At 36.2% G+C, this 19778-nt stretch overlaps 2 protein-coding genes across 3 annotated transcripts; one reads left to right on the top strand and one right to left on the bottom strand.

Moving 5' to 3' along the window:
* On the bottom strand, positions 1-14306 carry LOC575189 (alpha-taxilin). The gene is made up of 14 exons (XM_775606.5): positions 14210-14306; positions 12581-12779; positions 11945-12178; positions 11421-11524; positions 10888-11058; positions 10012-10077; positions 9082-9210; positions 7922-8041; positions 7292-7366; positions 6736-6828; positions 5746-5841; positions 4948-5062; positions 3725-3927; positions 1-6 (listed from the first exon to the last, which is right to left on the bottom strand). Exons 1-14 carry the CDS (start codon positions 14297-14299, stop codon positions 1-3), a joined length of 1701 nt encoding a protein of 566 aa, XP_780699.5. The 5' UTR covers positions 14300-14306.
* A 234-nt stretch (positions 14307-14540) lies between these two features.
* Positions 14541-19738, top strand: LOC575128 (uracil phosphoribosyltransferase homolog). 2 transcript variants are annotated; one of them, XM_030994576.1, is made up of 7 exons: positions 14549-14711; positions 15201-15243; positions 16060-16192; positions 16504-16551; positions 17808-17969; positions 18773-18871; positions 19610-19738. In XM_030994576.1, exons 1-7 carry the CDS (start codon positions 14575-14577, stop codon positions 19714-19716), a joined length of 729 nt encoding a protein of 242 aa, XP_030850436.1. In that variant the 5' UTR covers positions 14549-14574; the 3' UTR covers positions 19717-19738. The 2 variants fall into 2 exon arrangements, with proteins under 2 accessions (XP_030850437.1, XP_030850436.1); XM_030994577.1 differs by lacking the exon at positions 16504-16551 and having other exon boundaries at positions 14541-14711.
* The last annotated feature ends 40 nt before the right edge of the window (positions 19739-19778 follow it).

The following is a 19778-nucleotide window of genomic DNA, read 5'->3' on the forward strand; positions in this document are numbered from 1 at the left end:
CTACAACTACAATGCAAATGAGAAATAAGGGGTCACCTTAAAATAACCCTGCCTAGAGAAAACATTCACAACATGCAATTTAGTCATTGGATCTACAAGCCGGGAATAATGTTCCAATTTTCATATATCAATACTTCCATCAATTTAGTGTTTCTCAACAAAATTTGATGACAGTCATCATTTTGGGGGATCTTTGAGATACAAATTATTCACTGACATTTCCAATTCACAAAAACAACAGAAAAAGCTATACATCACTCTAAAGAAGAAAAACAAAAGGACCGTACTCAAGAAACTTATGATGATGCAAGTATACAAATAACCAAGATTATAGATGAACCGAGGCATTTACCACACTTTCACATAAACAAGATGTTACTTGTATCACTGAATGTACTATATTACTAGCATCTTTGGATATCACCAATATACTAACTATTACAATCATATTGCAAAGAAAAGCACATATGTAACATAAATGTAATTTTCTACCTGTCTCCCTTCCCGACTTATTTACTGTTTCTGCTGTTGTTGATGAAGGGAAAATCCTCCTGGGAGGAGAACAATTAATTTTGCCAGAATAAATCATGTACAGTGATACATATTCTTGTACAAAAACAGGTGTATAGAATCAGAGAAGTGTATAAGGCACTTTCATTTGGACTGTAGAGGTATTTTCTTTTTTTTTTACGTCTTTGTAATTTAACTTATACCCAACAACTTTCTCAAAAACTTGGTGAAGTAGAAACAGCTGACTAAAATGAACACATGGCCTTTTTACTTATTATTGTGAACTGATGGTGTTGATGATCTAACATTTCACATATCATGAAAGAAATATACAGGTGAAAGAGACATAAGAAAAAACACTGTGTACGAAAATTACCAACCCCAACCTCACACCCAAAGCCTCCCCCCCCCCCCCCCCCCACCCTACAAAAATAGAGGACAGAGAAGCAAAGAAACTTTTCCACATCTTCACATCAACATAAAATTGCATTTACTAGAAACCTGTGTAATAAAGTATTAAACACAAGAAAGGTTTACAAAACTATCCTTCAATATACCTCGTTCAAACAAACAATTTGAAAGAAAATGCATGAATCTAGAAACTCTTGTAATATAAGCTTGGCATTTGAGGTATTGCCATTTTTATCAGCAAATCGAATTCCGTCAATTTGGCATTCGTTTCAGACAACAAAAAAAGACACAGCTCAACTTATGATAGATTGAAATAGGGGTGATAATTGTTGATTGTCAGAGTTCACAACGATTCACAACACAAAAGTTAACAATCTAGAAACGATACCCAACTGACCAAAAAGCAATGACAATAATGAAAATGTGAACGCATGGAATACAACATTAAACAAAGATTTTTTGTTGACATAATATATACCAAATAAAGTAGGGGGTAAAAGGGGCGAAAATTAGATCAGCCACAGGAAAAACTTTAAAGGAGTCACCCAAAGAAAATTCATGACAACTGATAATCATGGACAAATTAAATATGGATGGAAAGATTTTCTCTTGAATAACATTAATAATTTGCTGAAATAATAATATAGATATCATAATCTTGACGCTCTACGGAGGACCGCTGAAGACACAAAATCTGAATCTCAAAATTAACATTTTTGAGAGATGATTACTGCTGACCCCAAACATATTTTGAAGAGGGAAGTTGTTATATTTGATTAGTAAGGTTTCCTTTTTGCAATGATATGAATTTTGCATCAATACAAAACACTTTTGATTCTTCAGGTGACTACTTTAAGGAAATCTTGACTTCTGGTTATTTCCAAAAAATGGGATTTCACAGATTTAAAAAAAGTATACTGTCATTTTATTAACTACAAAGATAAGATATCTGCTGCACTTGTATCATAGGTGAGATAGGAAAATTGAAGTAGTTGTCCTAACGGCATGTTAAACAATACAACAGTCATCAGTTTCATCGACTGTGATTTCCAGCAAATTTTACATAGTTTGTTTACATTTTGATGATCTAAACTACTTATCTGATGCATGGTAAACAATTCAAGGTTATTTTGAGCTTGTTTTTATTCTATACAATTTTATCACCAGAAGGTTCAGGTAAATTTAGCTTTAAGCCAGAAACCTGGGATGTATCTTGGTTTATAACCAACCAATTGAAATACTGTTGGTCATTAAAGATGATGACAGACTTTGCCTTCTTCACTCTTCACCCATCGATAGAGACATAATTTGAGTTCCACAGCAAAACCATACAATTTGAAAGACATTAACCTCACAACTGGTTTCAAGTCTGAGGCAAAAGCTGCCAAAATAATAGCCTTTCTGCCGTATACAGCACTTTTAGATTACATTCTGCCTTGTAAGCAAAAAGAAAGAAAACCAACAAAAAAATGATAATTTTCTTATTCAACCAAATCCATTAGGTAAGTTCATATCACAGACATAATTTTAAAATAGTAGGAACTCACAGAATAGAAGAATTCATCAAACATTAAATTGAAGGATCAAACTATTTCATATCAAGTCTTTCTGTCATGTCTTTCAAACAGCACCAACTGCATAAGGATCCTCCATCCCTGGCTCACTGAAAATCAAGTGATGAGTTCCTTGCATAATCCTTTTACACGATTCCTAAAATGTAGCATGTAGCCACACAAAGAATCCCAAATAAGTGTTGCATTGGGATGTAAGAAAGGCTAAGCTGTGTGATACAAAACTACCCGACACACCTATGCAGTCCATTTGAAAGACTTAAAGATTTAACTAAACATTTCCATCATTCAAAGAAAGAAGGGCCATTCTCTACAGCTCATTCTCATGTTAAGATGATAGATCACTTAAAATCAACATGAGAAATATTAATAAGGTATCAAAGTTCCCTCTTTCCTTCAATTCCCTGACATGATATCTATCATACTTTAACAAAACATTTAAGGGATCCGGTTACTTTGTCGAAGATCCTTAACCAAAATCCTTGATTTAGCTCATGCTGCAATCATAATTATAAACCTTTAGGTCAGTCAGGAATCCCATGACTTATACAAGCTGATCGCCTCTATGATTATCAAGATATTTATGATTGAAAATCGAAATTTCATTTCGCGTTTTCATGACACTACATTCTATTGGGGAAAATGAGTACGGTAAAACCGGTCACTCAAAGATTTTTACTTTTTTGAGGCACTTCATGATCACTTTGAAGCGCAATTTTTTTTGGGCTTCAATATTACACCATACCACAGAAACCGATAACACGTAGGGCCATGCATCTCAGATTTAACATTGTTAAATGATGCTTTTAATCTACATACCGGTATGCCACTTTCATTTCAATATCAAACCATGCACAGAGAGGGGAAAAGATGATAAATGGAATGGAGGACGGCATTTAAACCAAGGGTACTAACAGAGTAAATTGTTTCAGTGATTAGCGAAAGGATGAAATGAATTGGAATTTTCATGGAAGGAACAGAAAAGGACATGGCAAGTTGATTTCTCAGGAACATAACTTGCATCTCTGACCATTCCAGAGGAACTCCTATGCTTCCAAAGATACGGGAGATTCCACCTTACTCTCGCCATCCTTCCCTCCTTCCATTCCTTTATCTTCCTCCTCTCCACCATCGTCTCCTCCTGCCGCTACACTCTGCACAGCTTCCACCGCCTCCTCCTTCCCTTCCTCTGCCTTCTTCTCCTCCTCCCCCTCCTCCCCCTCCTCTCCAACTCCTCCTTCGCCTCTATCTCCTCCTCCAACCTTCTCTCCCTCCGTGCTTACTGCGGTGCTGTCCTCTGATGGGCTACTCTGCGTCGGTTCGCTGACAGGGTTGGCCTCGGGCTGTGGGTTTGAGATGATCTCCCCGTTGCAGGTTGGTTCTTGGGCTGAGTTGAGTTCTAGGACCAGGTCTGATGCCGATGAAGGGGTCTCATCTACATATAATAATAATAATAATGATAGTGGGTTCTTGTATAGCGCTCATGTCTGTCAGACTTGACTCTCCTGGCACTCCCGATTATTACCCTTGCTTTAGCACGGCTGCCATTACGGCGCTCTAGCATTTCAAGGAATTAATTCCTGCCAGGTTACGAGGTACCCATTTACATCACCTGGGTTGAGTGTGGCAAATGTAGATCAATTCATAAGAAGTAGGATATTTCAATCATTTTACCCCCTCTGTGAAACTATATTCACAAACAAATATAAAGCATTCAAGTGTCAATTTCACAATCATTCACAATACAAAAGTTAACAATTTATAAATGATACCAAACTGGGGAACAAGTAATGGCAATATGAATGCATGGTAGTGTAATTTTTTCATTTCATTAATAACTTCGGTATGAGATATTTCTTATGGGAAAACCCTTAAAGGTAAAGACCAGTTATGGTCGTGCGATTGCATTGTGAAAGAAACGTTGTGGAATCGATCAGAAAAGGTTGATCATCTAGCATCTAGCATCTGCAAGGTTCTGGAATCATCAAAATGATAAGAAATTTGGCCCATTCTTCGTAAAGTTACAAGCAATATACACAGAAAGATGTATATGGGACTACCCTATATCTCTCACAGACCATGAGAGAAACAAATTTACCAAATATATGAATTAGTAGGCGGTTTCCCGGCAAATTTTTTATCATCATGTATTAGTCAAAACATATTCTTTCACATGATTGGTAATGAGAACTTCCATTTCATTTTTTGAATTTGGGGCGTTTCCAATACTGGTCTCTACCTTTAACAACTTAAATTACGGTAGACCATGTAATTACTTTGACAGTATTTGCAATCCACAGCAAAGAAGCAAAGTCATTCAAGAATATAACCCTAACTTAATGACATTCAGCAGTCCAGGCTAGATATTAGGGGTGTGTGGTTAGTGTAGAAAATTACTCTAGAGGATTTGTTGCAGGAGCATGTGTCGTACCAACCGTTGGTAAAGACTGCTTACCTGTTCTTGCTTTGCCTATGAGGGCGTTCCTCTCTGCCTGCAGGGCTCGACATAGCTTCTCTAGTCTGTTGATCTTTATCAGCTTGTCGGACATGTCCTTCTCATGCCGTCCTTTCTGTAACGGGATTGAAATCAATCACAAACTCAACATCAAAAATCGTGTTGAGCACTTTAGAGTCAAAACAAAAGCAGAACAATCAAACATAACAAAACTAGTTCAACAAAAATAGCTATGACATAAATATCAAAATCACAATTTCAGAATGACAAATTGGCAACTTGGTCATGACTTTATGTTATTCCCTTACTTTTTGTTCTGCATATTTTGAAACATGTATGTCCCAATTTTGTTACAAGAAATTAATTTCCTTATTACTTCACGAGGGTTGATGGGCCTATCTTCACAAGTACATACATTTATTTAGGAAACAACTTTTTTTTACTTTCAGAATTATGAAAAAGAGGAATTTTTTTATTAAAATGTAAAATAAATAAAGAATATTTATGAACACACAAGATTTATGAAATTAATATTCTTAATCTTATGAAACATTATGACAGAAAATACTCATTGTGGTGGTGCATACATGCAATAGCATTTAAACTGCTTTTAACTTTGACAGAGGCATGAAGTAAACAGTGTCTTGGGGTCCTATATCTCTTCTGGCGATGGAGTTGCAAATATAGGTTAATATTTTGCCAAAGGACGTATGTGCCATCCTGGTGTTGAACCCAGGACCTTTTGCAGCCCCATTGATCAAACCAGTCAACTACAGCAACCCTTTATGAGAATCTTACCTCTTCCACCATAGTCATGAGTGATTTGTTACTGGTCTCCCATCGGCCTCTCCAAAGGTTTGTCTCTTTCTCTAGCTTCTTGATCTTCTTGGTCATCTGTAGAATGAGAGGAGGATAATAATAATAGATGAATTTATATAGCACAGCTACTATAGAATATACTTTATTGAGCTTAAAGCAGGACTGCACTACTTGGAGCTAAGTACTTGCGCCCTCTATATAGCCAACAATGCCCAAGCGATACCTCTTGATCCCTCATGGCCCCCTTTTTCTTATGTTAATTGAGAGCTGATTTGATGAGATAAACACCTGTCAGTGACAACGCATGGAGGTCTAATCCCTCCAGGCAAAACTAGTGCATATAGGCTTTAATACAAAGTATCATATTATTAACCCCGGCTGTAGCTGAGCCGCCATAAAAAAAGAAACTAAAGCATTTGAGGAATTTCTTCCAACCAGGTTCTAATTGCCTTCACCCACGTGGAGAGTGGCAAATGTAGATTAATGTCTGGCCAATGATCATTGGTACAGTGGATCCACGGTCCGGTGATATAAACACTACACCATATAGCCTCTTCAATATAAGGAGTTACGTCTTAATTCTTGAATGACAACAGGCAATATGATACAGCATTGAGACAACAGCAGACAATTTTATTCAGGACCACACCCCCCCCCCCCCCAAAAAAAAAAAAGCGAGAGAAATATCAATTTTTCTGCACATTGCTGGTGAAGCTAAAGGATGGTTTCCATACTTATTTTATTTATTTTTTACAATACTACGCCCCGAATACGACAGTAGAGTTAATCAGTTCCTCACAAAATTTATAATAATGAATTTAGTCACTCTTGAATCTCCTTTTCCCTCTCTACTCCTTTATTTACTCTCCAGTCTCACACATTTCTAACTTAATTTTTTTAAACATTAAATAGACTTTAAGTCATTATCTAACAAATACCTAAAAGATATTCAATTTGTTTTTTTCTTACCTTGTCCATTTCTTGTTTAAATGTCTGGAAGACTTCATTGCTCTTTGTTAAGGTACTCTGGAACTCTTCGAACTTCTCGGTATACACTGCCAACTGTATAATGAACATAATGTACAGATTAAACAACACGCTTGTCACTACCGGTTTTAGCTAATCTAGAGTCCTGGTGCGAATGAATAGTTAATCATACAGTAGAATTTCTCCCTCCCTCCCTTTTAAAACATATATCTGTACAAAGCAACACATGAACTATACATACATTTAAAGATTATGGTAGCAATGATACTAAATAACTTTAGGGGCCTGTCTTAATTCATAAAGAGTTGCGATTGATCCAAATCGATCGCAATTCCTCCAACTATTGCAAGCTTGCAGTCTCCCATCTCTTGTGTACATAGTTGTGATTAATATAAATCTCAATCAAATTTTGATTAATATCAACTGTTTATAGGACTGGGCCCAGATCTAAATTAATAATAGCTTGACTTATAGGAAGTGAATAAAAACTCTCATAGAAAATACAGGGCATATATATATACATGATTTTGGATCTCACCTGAGCTTTCAACTGTGCCTCTTGTTTCGTGAACATTTCCAATCTTCTTTTTGAATCTACCGATTCTGCAATTAACTGGAGGAATGAAATGAACAAACAACATAAGAAATGAACATACACCATGAGGAATGAGCAACACATCATATGGGCAGCCAATCAGTGATCAGTACATGAGTGAGTAGACAATATACCCGGAACTTTAAGTCCGATATTCAGAGTTCTCAAAAGCAGTCAAATGAAATATAAACAATAAGTGACAATCTTAAATGGAGTTAAAACATGATGTACAGCTATGAAAACAAGCTATGAGTGTTAATCAATACATCAATGCTAGTCAATGTTGGTCAAATCACAATCACAAATCACAATGAACAAGACTTGTCAAGCTCATTGAAACTATGTGCATTTCACCGCGTCTTAATTTTGCACGCACCAGATGTATACATACGATCATCTAATACATGTGCATTATCACTTTTATGATGGGAAATTCTTTGCAAAGTAGGTGTAGTAGGAGAGAATAATTCACATTCATGTGCCTACATTTAAGAACTCATTTTATAAATACTGATATATGTATTGCTGCATTTTTAGGACTACAAAATTACAACTAATATACTAATTACTTACCAATTCTTTTTCTCGTTTATTCCGTTCTTTCTCCTCCGCTAACGCTAGATTTGACTGCTGCAGTTTGGCATCATAGAGCTGCGATTCCAAGTCTTTATGCTTGAATAACTTCTCTATGTGCTGAGGAGGAGGGACAAAAGAGGAAAGATAAGTTACGTTTATTGATATTACATCAACTTATGCAGTGGAGTCTGAATATGGATGAACATGAAAAAGAATATACAAATTTAAACCAATAAAATCTATTGTATTTAATAATCAAATAAAAAATTTGTAATTCCTGTACAAGTAAGCTCCCTAATGAGTAGAGGAAAAGAAAATCTCTTTATTGGACATTACGAATTAAAAATTCTTATTGTGAAAATCTTGCTGATGAGAAGCTGATGAGTTCTTGGAATTAATGGCTACCATTATGCTGTAAGGTACACAAGTATACTCATCCTTATTCTAAATGGGTTGTACAGTCAAATCTGCTTTAGTGACCACCTGTCTACAAAGACCGCGTTTTGTGTTGCCCTTGTATGGTTTCTCATTAAAACATGTACTAAAGGAACCTGTCTATAGAGACCACTTTTTGTGTTTCTGTTGGGTGGTCACTATAGACAGGTTCGACTGTATTACATATGCTTCAGCAACAATTGTTCTGCAGTGTATTCCCTTCACTAACTAAATTCCCAACTGTAACCCTGGATCAAATATCATACATTCAAACCCCAAGACAAAATAAACCTGAAGCAAATATCAGGGACGGTATTCTGAGATGCATTTTATCTTTAATCAGCGAGATAAAATACCCCTTAAAACTTTCATAAACCGGTATTCTGAAAATCAATTTAGGAAGGTTTTATCCCACTAAGACATGCCCATTTGTGATGCGATAACCAATAAGAACTATTTCAATGTCGCATTTACTATGCATCCAAAAGATAAAATAGCCCCTACCCTATTTTCAGCTTAACAATAGCATTAAAGTCAAACTTATTATGCAACGTAACTTAGATGGGCATGTGAGAAGTAAGAGATTAAGATAAAATATTAGATAAAGAGTAGTCTCAGAATACCAATTATTCTATGAAGATAAAATGCATATTTTAGGGATAAAATTGGACTCAGAATACCACCAAATGATAGAATGACAAGGAAGATGTTAGTGCACTTACCTCCTCTCTTCTCTCATACTGCTCTACAAGGTTCTTGAGTTTGGACGCTAGCTCAATGTTCTCCTCTTTCAGTTTGATGTTTCTGGTGTGGTTATCCTGCATTTGTGTCGTGATCTCGTTGATCGTTTGCTGCAGAACATAACAGATTAAATGATTCATTCTCATGAGCATTTTTGATTTCATTTTATTTTTCCAAATATAATATATAACTGAGTAACAAAGAACATATAAATGTAAGGTATAATACAACATGTACACACAATAATTTCCTCATTTCAAAATGATTTTTTACATAATATATGTACATATAATAACGAAACTTAATATTTCCATAACATATTATCATAAATTTTGAGTATTATCCGAACTATCTGTTGAAAAAGTGCAGGAGACCGCCATCATAAGTGATGCTTGACTAGGATGGCGGCCTCAAAAACAAAACAAAATCTGAAGGTAAAACTTCAAATGAAAAAGTGTTTAAATGATCTTTGTGTATGATTTGGTTTGGAAACAAGTGAGGAATACTGGAGGGATAAAGGGGCCTGTACACACTTAATGATAATGTCAGGGGTGGATGACTGCGGTCAAAGTGGTGGGATGTTAATAATAATTCATGCATGTTCACATTTCAACATGAACTTAAAAGTTATTCTGAAACATACAATACAATATCTTTTTAATGTTGTGATGGTGCATATTCAAAATCACTCACTTCACACACGTGTGTAATTGTAGATTGACTACAAAAGAGATTTTGCCATATCAATTGGACTTAATGTGTGATTGTATACAATGCATACGAAAAGGGACTTTATCTTGTTGGTGGTACTCAAGCACACTTCTTGTTTGGATATAACATCTTGCCAATGTAAGTTCATATGACTACCAGCATACCAAGTTTACCATCAATCCTGCAATCCAGACACTTACCTGGAACTTATTGGAAACCTCCTTTCTTTTCTCATCTTCCTCCCTGGCTCTCTGAAGACTCTCCTCCTATAAAAGAATTGAAAATTGAGAGATCAAGAGATGAAATTTGGAGAATAATAAATTATTTGTTTGGGGAAAAATTAAATTGGCATAAATAAATGATATGATGAATGATACGCACCATTAAAACAACAACAACAAAACCACAACAACATTGAGAATATATTCAAAGCAGGAAAAGTTTATCGTGGACAATAGCATATAGTTTTCTTTAGGCATGTATAGGACATTGTTATTCATTCTGGATGTTGTTGGTGATGAATCCTGTTATGTACTTTATCTATGCAAGAAACCAGGTTAAACCAGATACAACTAGATGGAACCAAATACCTTGATAGTCTTACTGTGCCTCTGTAGCTCCCTACACAAGCTGTATGGAACAGCTTCTCTACAAACAAGTGGAAATCTAGTGAAAACTATATACCTTGAAGATATACAAGCTGCATGGAACATTTTTTTTAGAAAAACCAGTTGAGCCAGTTATAGCCAGTTAAAACTATATGAAATCACTTCATAGTCTTGTTATGCCCCGAAGCTCCATACACAAGCTGTAGGGAAGTGGAAACCTGATGAAATCCATGAAGGTACACAAGCTGCATGTAATAGTTAGAGAAGAAACGAGTTGAAACCGGTTGAAACCAATTGCAACCAGTTGAAACTGCTAACCTTGATAGTCTTATTCTGCCTCTGAAGCTCAGTTAAAACAAGTTGAAACCAATTGTACCCAGTTGAAACTTCTTACCCTGATAGTCTTATTGTGCCTCTGAAGTTTGTTAAACTGGTTGAAACCAATTGTAACCAGTTGAAACTGCTAACCTTGATAGTCTTGTTGTGCCTCTGAAGCTCCCTGCACAGGCTCTCCAGCTTGCTCTTCGCCAGGAGTGCTCTCCCATGCTCACTCTGGAGGTGATCTCGTTCACGCTGGATCTGAGAAAGCTGCTTGGTCTGCGTCTTGCTATCTCGCTGAAGAGACTTGTGCTCACCAAGCTGAACGAAACAAGAAATTTCATAAAATCTGATATGCCGTCCATTTACACATCCTAAACACCATTTAGAAAATTCATTGATTTTTAAGACTGCCTTTTACACTTACATTGACACGTATATCACAGTTTTACGAGTATATAAGGTAAACAGAGAGAATATTTTATAGTGATCTTCTTGACGACAGGCTTTTGGACATTGAACATTTTCTATTTTCTAGAATAATCCATTGAAGGCTGGCAAGTTAAAAAATATCCTCTCTCTCTCTCTCTCTCTACAGCCCATAAACATGATGACGTGCCACCTCTATGCACTTCTACAGTGCTTTGGAATTTATCAATCTGTGTTTAAACTCGTAAACTTACCAGCTCTGCATATTTTTTACATAAGGCAGCTATCTTATCCTCTGGCGTTTCTAATCCATTCAAGGCTTGCATGATGGCGCGACTCATGTGTTCGGCATCTTTGCCTGAGAAACAAAGGAAAGGTTGTACAAACAATATCAAATATAGCACATCAACTCTTTACACTGTCTAATATAAGAACTTGGAATCAATTTATATTGCACAGGAAAGATTGGAGGACAAAAGATGATCAGAGAGAAAGATAAATAATGTTGTCTGATTTTAAAAATATCCATAAATACAGAGAGAAAAGGTGATGCTTTAATTAATAGAACTTGAAAATACACTGAACACCTAATTGTAGTTCTTATCTTAACATTCACTCATTTGGCAAGACTAGAAATCATTGTTCGCATCTAAATAAATTCACCTTTACAGGAAAGAAGTTATATTACATTTGTAATTTACATTCAAGCTGGCACAACACAATTTATAGAACCAAAACTATAGATAAGGGTTGTGTAAGCACCCTAATTCGGCCTTACCTTTCTTGCTTTTCTTCCCTTCTTTCTTTGTTTCCTTGGACGTCTTTTCTACGGCTAGGACCGGGGTGGCCGTCTCCGCTCCTTCGGAAAGCACCTCTTCTGTACTGGTTTGCACATCCTCCTTGGTCTGGAGATCACCGTTCACTTGCTTGCTGGACTGTTCCGGCTCAGACTGCACCACGATGGATTCAACAGCCGGACTCTCCTTGCTGAGAATGACCTCATTTACTGGCTCTGTCAGGACAAGGGGTTAAAGGTTAAATAGTCATGCTTCTGTAAGAACTTGAAAGGGCTTGCCTAGAAAAAATTGTTTGTGCATTGAAAGTCTTTAACCACTAAGTGGCTTTAACAGAAATTTTAATTGTTTTTGAAGTATATTTGCATGTAAGTGGGGATACAATTTGAAAAGGAAATCATGAAGACTACAATTCTTTATTTTCCATCCAAGCACCCATATTCATCCATCCCCCCCCCCTCCTCCTTCTCTCTCTCTCTCCTCCTTCTTTTCATTTTCTTTCTCTCTTTCCAACATTAATCTCTGTCTTTAATATCGTCCTTCCCTTTCTCTCAATGATCTCTTTTCCATAACCTTTTTATTGATCATAAACAAAATATAAACAATAAAAAAAAAATCACCATCCTGAGTGGTTAAGGCATCTGCAAAGTTTTCTGAGAGGTTGTCCGCACTTTCTTCCCTGGGGAGCTCTGGGACATCCTTCTCACTTGATGGATCTTCACTGGTCAACAGCTCAACAGAGCTAGACTCCAACGATGCTTCTCCGGTCTCCTCCATTTCTAATGATTCGCTCGTTTGTTGGTTGTTGCTCTGTGAAAACTGCACATTGAAGAGAATATAGTTCCAGTAAAGGCGAAATATGTATTTGTGAGCTACCCATTTCTTTTTTAATTAAATCCTCATGGAACAATATCAATGTAACAATTTTATATGGAAAGAAGTACTCTTGAAATGGCAATATATTTCAAATATAACCAAAAATAGAATGAACTTCTTCTTCTCCTTTAAATATTCATTCTTCTTCTCCTCCGCTTCCTCACATAAGATTTTAATTGTATACTTAATTAGAACTACAGCCTACAGGGCTGCATCTCACGAAACCCGTCATTAGTACAGAAAAAATGTGTGTATTTAGTTTAACACGCGTTTCGAAGGGATGTCGCTCAACTTGTACTTATGACGGTTTTTTGAGACGCAGCCGGCAGCCGAGGTATTGATCACATTGCTGCTGTACAAATTGTTTCAGAAATTTACCTTGTATTGCTTGTTGCAAAATCAATTGTTTCATAGACTATATATTCATTTTCACTTTGTTCTTTTTTCATGTTTTTCATTTAATCCTTATTGGAGTCATAGGCTCATGGCTTCATGCTACTTTTCTTTTGTTCAAGTTCAAGCATGACATCTCACTAAACTAGTTATGTCTAGATTCAAGATTGCTGAACATTAAAATTGGTTTAGATTAGGCCCATAGCCACTAGGGTCTATGGACTCAAGATTTATTCTATTTTCTTTTCTTTTTAACATTTTAAAAAAAAGTTGCACACCTCTTTTCTGCAAAAAAAAAATGAAAAAAATATTATGATGTTGACCTTGCTTGCTCCGTAACTAATCTCTTTCTTATTTCTCAGTCTGTATAAAGTGTAAACCAAAAAATAAGAATGTTCAAGCCGATGCAGTCTAGAGGTCTAGGCCTAGACCGTCCTAGTCTACTTTTTCACTGTAAATTTCACACAAAGACAAAGTTTCAAAGTGGTCAACCCTGGTCAATCGTCGCCTTCAGTTTCAAATTAGAAGCCCCATAATCCTCACCCCCAAAATATTAAATGACCACTCGCAAGAGTCACATTACCTAGCCAAATATTTGGAAGGACAACCCAAGATCAAACTCAATGATCCTTGAAAAGCCATCCACTAAGTATTGGCCGTGGCCGTGCATATTCATGGCACCATGGTCACGGCGCAGCTAGCTCCAGGAGCGGAGAGGACGGCGAAATCTCGCCATAACGACCCGGCTATATTTGGCCATGTTATGCTCCAATACTCGATGCGCAGCGGAACACAAGAAAGTGAACTACGACTTCATGTCGAGCAATCAAAGTCATTCAATATTGAAATAGGCACGCACAAAATCACATTATAACCTGCTAAATATTGTCGTTTCTTTATTATGCATCGTTAAAATATCATATTCTCTTGAGCACATGCACAGAATGAATTCAACCACAGAAAATTTAAAATAAACTTACGTGTGAAAGGATACTTCCCATGCTCTCCGCCATAGCAATTTTCATCATGTTATTTGCTGCCCTCTGCGCTAACTTTGTGACAACAGACATAAATAAAGTTGAATTTGAGTGGTCGAGCTAGCGAAATGTGATTAATTTGTGGGGTTTATTGGATATGTTTAAATAAATTTGACTTCTTAACGTTCACATCATAAGGGGAATTGCGTGATATCTTCGATTGTACTACATCATTGACTCAATCTCGATTTTAAGTGTGTTACAACTTACAAGAGGTGCCCCTTTCTCTTTCATCGAATTGAATACGTGGGCACATCAGATCAGAAGCAAAATCCAAATAAAGGCAAAGAACACGTGCTTCTGCGAATATGGGAGAAGACAAGTCGGACAAAAGTGACAGTTCTGTCGGTTCAAACAGCATTGGAGAACCAGAATATGGCTGCCAACTCAAAATTCTGAAGTTAGACAACCAGATACGAGAGCTTCAGACCCTCATTAGAGATAAGTAAGTAAATTTCCAGGACATGAAATTCTTGAAAATTGAGGAATAGATCTATCTAGATCTATGGATTATGGTGATTTCCCTCTCTTGATTCAAACCAAGTTGTTAAATCAAAAATCCAATTAAAATAATCTGAGCTTCAGTTAAGACTTAAATTTGACCTTTTTTACAAGACTATGTGTTGTTCTTTACTTCAGCAGTGTTCAAATTGCTCATTTGTTAATCATAATGTAATAAAATACTCTGAGTCTGAGTCTGATTTTGATGCTTGATGGGAGTTTAACATTGTGATTGTTGCAGTTTCAGTTTCATAGTTACTGGTCACAGGACTCGCAGTTTGCAATCACTGCACAGCAGAGTGATACTAGTTTATTGAGTATTGACAATATATTTCTGTATTTTTTGTCTTACTTTTTTGCTTTTCAGAAGCTTTATTCAGAAATGATTGATTTGTACTTAGTTTTTACTATATTTGTTCTTGTTTTGTTGCAGGACAACTTCGAGAGGTGACTTTGTATTTTATGCAAACAGACTGGTGAGATATCTATAGTTATTTTGACTTCCACACTTTATGATATGTGATTTTGTGGTTGTTGTTATTGTTATTGTTATATTTGTTAAATTAGTTAAGAGTTTATTAATTTGATAACTTTGTGGCCCAAATTCACAAAGGAGGTTTGTCAACATTTATGTACGTCATATGACACGTTTTTGACTCGTCTTTTACAAACCTGGTTTGTAAAAACGCGTCGAAAACAAAGGTTTGTCAACAAACCTCCTTTGTGAATTCGGGCCTGTGAGTTTGTGTACACTCTGCGCATTTTGCAATTGTCGGGTCAGATTATACACTTTCAAAGAAAGCTGCATATGTTTCCCAAATAACCAGCCCCACCCAAAATGCCCTGTACTTCTTCCCTAATTTTCTTGCCTCAAGACATGTTTTTATGATAGCTTTCTCCACAAAACAGACAATATAATGCAACGATTCATTCCCTAGAAATTGAGAAAAGCCAGTTAATACATTTTCTCTTGCTTCTTGTATTCAATTGTTATTATTATGTTATTATTATTATTATTTCTTTATTGCAACTAAAACTGGAGGTTGGATTTCAAATACAAATAAAAATACTATCATACACATAACAAAGGTAGAAATAATTTAAATGTTTTTCAACATCCAGTGAGGAGAAGAGTATAGAATTTGAATTCCACTTTATGATTGCCCTGTATTGAAGCATGATAAGTGAAAGATTGATGAAATATAAATCTTGTAAGACAATTTGTTTTAAATATACATTGTGCAATTTGAATCATATCATTTTCCATACTTCCTTTGCTCCCATGTTCTCAGATCCGATTGGTTGTTGAGGAGGGTTTGAACCAGCTACCTTACAAGACATGTGAAGTGACTACACCAACAGGGGAACCCTTTGAAGGGGTAGAGTTCCTGCATGGAAACTGTGGCGTCAGCATCATGCGAAGTGGTGAGTTATTTAATTTATTTCCTCATTCTCTCCCCCCCCCCCCATTTTCTCTCTCCCTCGCTCTGTTGCTCTCACTACCCCTCCCTATCTCTCGCTCTATTTCTGTTTTTCTCTCTCTCCCTTGCTTTGTTGCTCTCACTACCCCTCCCTATCTCTCGCTCTATTTCTGTTTCTCTCTCTCTCTCCCTTGCTCTGTTGCTCTCACTAACCCTCCCTATCTCTCTCTCTATTTCTCTTTGTTTCTCTCTCTCTCTTTCTCTCTGTTGCTCTCACTACCCCTCCCTATCTCTCTCTCTCTTCCCCATTTAAAGTGGTGGAGTTCCTGCATGGAAACTGTGGCGTCAGCATCATGAGAAGTGGTGAGCTATTTCATTCTTTCTTCATTCTTTCTTTCTCTCCCTCGCTCTCTCTTTCTATGTTTATTTATATTTGGCAAGGATTCATATTTATACTCACAGAGCTTTTTTTTCCTTCATTGTCTTGCATATATATTTTTTTTCCCAATTATTTATACAATTTGAAATTATATGGATATTATATTACCCATGTAGTGAACTTATTTGGACGCAAACACATGTACTAGAAACGTACCTACTTTTAACCCTTGTATACATTGGAGATTAATCTTGCACAGTTGCACAAGCCAATATTTGAGCTCATATGTTCCATACCGTACTCGTTCGTTTGTACAACCAAATGGAGTGAGAAGCATGTGGGCCCAAGTATCGGCTTGGCATGGTTTTCCTTCCTTCCTTCACACTGATCTTCTATTCTTTTTCATCATTTTCAATGTGTAATGTATGAGAATATTTCTGTTTTGTCTACCTTTTATTTTGATGGTTCTTCTATGATTATAAACACAATGATATAGTTTCTCATATATATATTACCGTAATTAACGGTGTATAAACCGCACTCTTTTGCCGCCGAAAAAAATTCAAAGTCTGGGGTGCGGCTTATACGCGGTACACCAAAAAAAAAAAAAAAAAGTTTTTAAGTTTTGATTTTTGACCCTCCACCTGGCGCTATGCCTGGCAATGTCTCCCAGCTCAGTAATCGGTGTGTTGACTTACCACTCGAAATTAGAACAACACTCAAAGTTGTCTGTCATCTTGGTTTGAAAGTAATCTTTCTGATAGATCTCAATAGTTTATAATAATAATTCCTCCAATTTTTCTTCTATTACATGGCGTATCACAAGGTTCTATCCTACAGTAGGTCCTCTACTGTTTTTTAATTTACAACAATGATCTTACACATTCAGCAGCAAATTTTTTTTTTTTTTAAGGGCGAAAAAGAGAGGTGCTGTTAATACACGAGGGCAGTTTATACACAGTTATTTACGGCATATTTTAACAATGTGTGACCAAAACAAATTTCCATTTATTCTTGTGATATTGGATGAATAAAAAAAAATTGAATTGAATTGACACAGTTTTGAAGCCTTTGGTATATATCTATCCCATGATGAATACAATGTGTCACAGGGAGATTATTTGTGTAGCATTTAAAGATTTTTTTTTTCATGTTTCAAAGATTCGCAAGTTACAATGTTTATCTTAAAATGATAGGATAGAAAGTTAATTTTTTTTTTTTTTTTGTGCTCTATCTAAAGGTGAGGCCATGGAACATGGTCTTAGAGACTGCTGCAGATCGATACGTATTGGTAAGATTCTGATCAAAACGAATGAAGAGACGGATGAAGCCAAGGTGTACTATGCCAAGTTTCCTCCCGACATCAGTAAAAGGAGAGTGCTTCTCATGTACCCAATACTCAGTAAGTCTCTACTTAAAGATATAGATCGGTAGTGGTAAAATTGCAGTTCAAGGGTTTCAAGGGTGCAAAATATTCATTCAATATTGTTTAAATATTGCCTTCAGAGGTTTAGATAGCGATACTGCAACCTAAATTCGCAAAAAAAGCAGAAATATAAGCCCAAATTTTCAATGTTGAAATGCATTCTCGATATCTATCCAGGCCGGATCGATATGATAATTTTCCAAATATATCAATTAGTAGGTGGTTTCCCGGCAAAATTTGTATTATATATTAGTCAAAACATATCCTTTCACACGATTGGTAATAAGAGCTTCCATTTCATTTTTTGAGAGAGGGGCATTTCCAAAACTGGTCTATACCTTTAAAGTGTTTTGTAATTGAAAAGCAGGAGGTTAGTAGGTATTTTCAAGATTCTGATCAAAATAAATATAGAAACAATACAATAAGTTTCTGACCATTTGAGCTGTACCCCAAAATATGTTACATTGTAATTTCCATTAGAATTATTTCCGTCCAGATTTACCCATAAATCATTTGCCATAATTAATGCAATGCTCGTGTGAAGCAGTGAAAAAAATACACGGGGGCTCAGGGCGAAATAGCCCCCGAAATGCCTAAAAGAGCCCCCGAAAATAAGAAAAGAGCCCTGTAAATTTGCATAGAGTTCAATGCAAAACAAATTTTAGAATGTTATTTTCATGCAGGCAAGCTTGAAAAGTAGCCCCCGAAAAAGAAATATTAATTTTTTCCCTGGTGTGAAGGATGCTGAATTCATCTTCTTTCATTTCTCTTGAAACCAGATTCAGGGAACACAGTGATACAGGCAGTAAGGGTTCTACAGGAACATGGAGTCAAGGACAAGAACATTCTTCTTCTCACTTTGTTCTGTACTCCACATGGTAAGAATGGTCTGCTACCGCATTTCCTGTTTCTCTTCTTTCATCACAGTGACACTTCCATTGCGGGCACGATTTTCCCCTAATATCAGGGGGGGGGGTGTTTCACAAAGATCCTAAGTTAACAATTATGGAAAGCCATTAGCATCCTCGAAAACATTTTGTAAAAGTTATTTTAAAAGGCATAAAACGTTTATTCAAATCACTCATATTTTGTTTTTGAATATATTTCATTTTAAGGCTACAAATGGCTTTCCATAATTTTTAAGTCCAAATCAGAGTTAAGTTTGACTTAAAATCTTTGTGAAACACCCCCCCCCCCCCCCCCCGATTTTTTCTATGATTTTTCTGCTTCAGGGAAGCTTTGCATCAATAATACAATTCAAAGATTTCATCTTTATATTGTAATACTTCATGTCTGCTGACGGCATCCAAAAAGAAATGACGCACAACTGTTCAATTTGAGGGCATCATTTTTCTAACTTTTATTTTGGTTTTAAAATTTTTCCAATAATAGAAGATCCTTCAAACGACATGTATTTTGATATAGATTCTAGCATCATCATTCAATCTTAGGGCCATCAAAATAAAAATCATCATCAACATGCTCTTTATTTAAATATATTTGCTATATCTCAAACACACTCAGAGCAGTTAAGCATGTACATGTATTCATTTATAAATTCCAATACCATCAATGATCATTCAATATTACTTTGACCCGTTCCTCACTTTATACAGGTGTACAGACTGTGATCAAGGAATTTCCAAACATCACCGTGCTGTCGTCAGAGAAGGACCCAGTTCCTCCCATCCACTTTGGACAGAAATATTTTGGGACGGATTGACACGGTATTCATAAATGAATGATGGACATTTAATGCAATATTATAAGCTCCAGGATGCCAGT

This window comes from Strongylocentrotus purpuratus, unplaced genomic scaffold (assembly GCF_000002235.5).
Source record: "Strongylocentrotus purpuratus isolate Spur 01 unplaced genomic scaffold, Spur_5.0 spur5_scaffold_21, whole genome shotgun sequence".
In the NCBI taxonomy this organism is placed as follows: domain Eukaryota; kingdom Metazoa; phylum Echinodermata; class Echinoidea; order Camarodonta; family Strongylocentrotidae; genus Strongylocentrotus; species Strongylocentrotus purpuratus.

Coding starts and splice junctions, on each gene's coding strand:
- LOC575189 (XM_775606.5), bottom strand. CDS start 14,299: ATGTCTGTTGTCACAAAGTTAGCGCAGAGGGCAGCAAATAACATGATG. Junction 12,780..14,209: donor TGGGAAGTATCCTTTCACAC/GTAAGTTTATTT, acceptor TTCAATGTGCAG/TTTTCACAGAGCAACAACCA. Junction 12,179..12,580: donor TGCCTTAACCACTCAGGATG/GTGATTTTTTTT, acceptor TTGTCCTGACAG/AGCCAGTAAATGAGGTCATT.
- LOC575128 (XM_030994576.1), top strand. CDS start 14,575: ATGGGAGAAGACAAGTCGGACAAAAGTGACAGTTCTGTCGGTTCAAAC. Junction 15,244..16,059: donor TATTTTATGCAAACAGACTG/GTGAGATATCTA, acceptor CCATGTTCTCAG/ATCCGATTGGTTGTTGAGGA. Junction 18,872..19,609: donor TTTGTTCTGTACTCCACATG/GTAAGAATGGTC, acceptor CACTTTATACAG/GTGTACAGACTGTGATCAAG.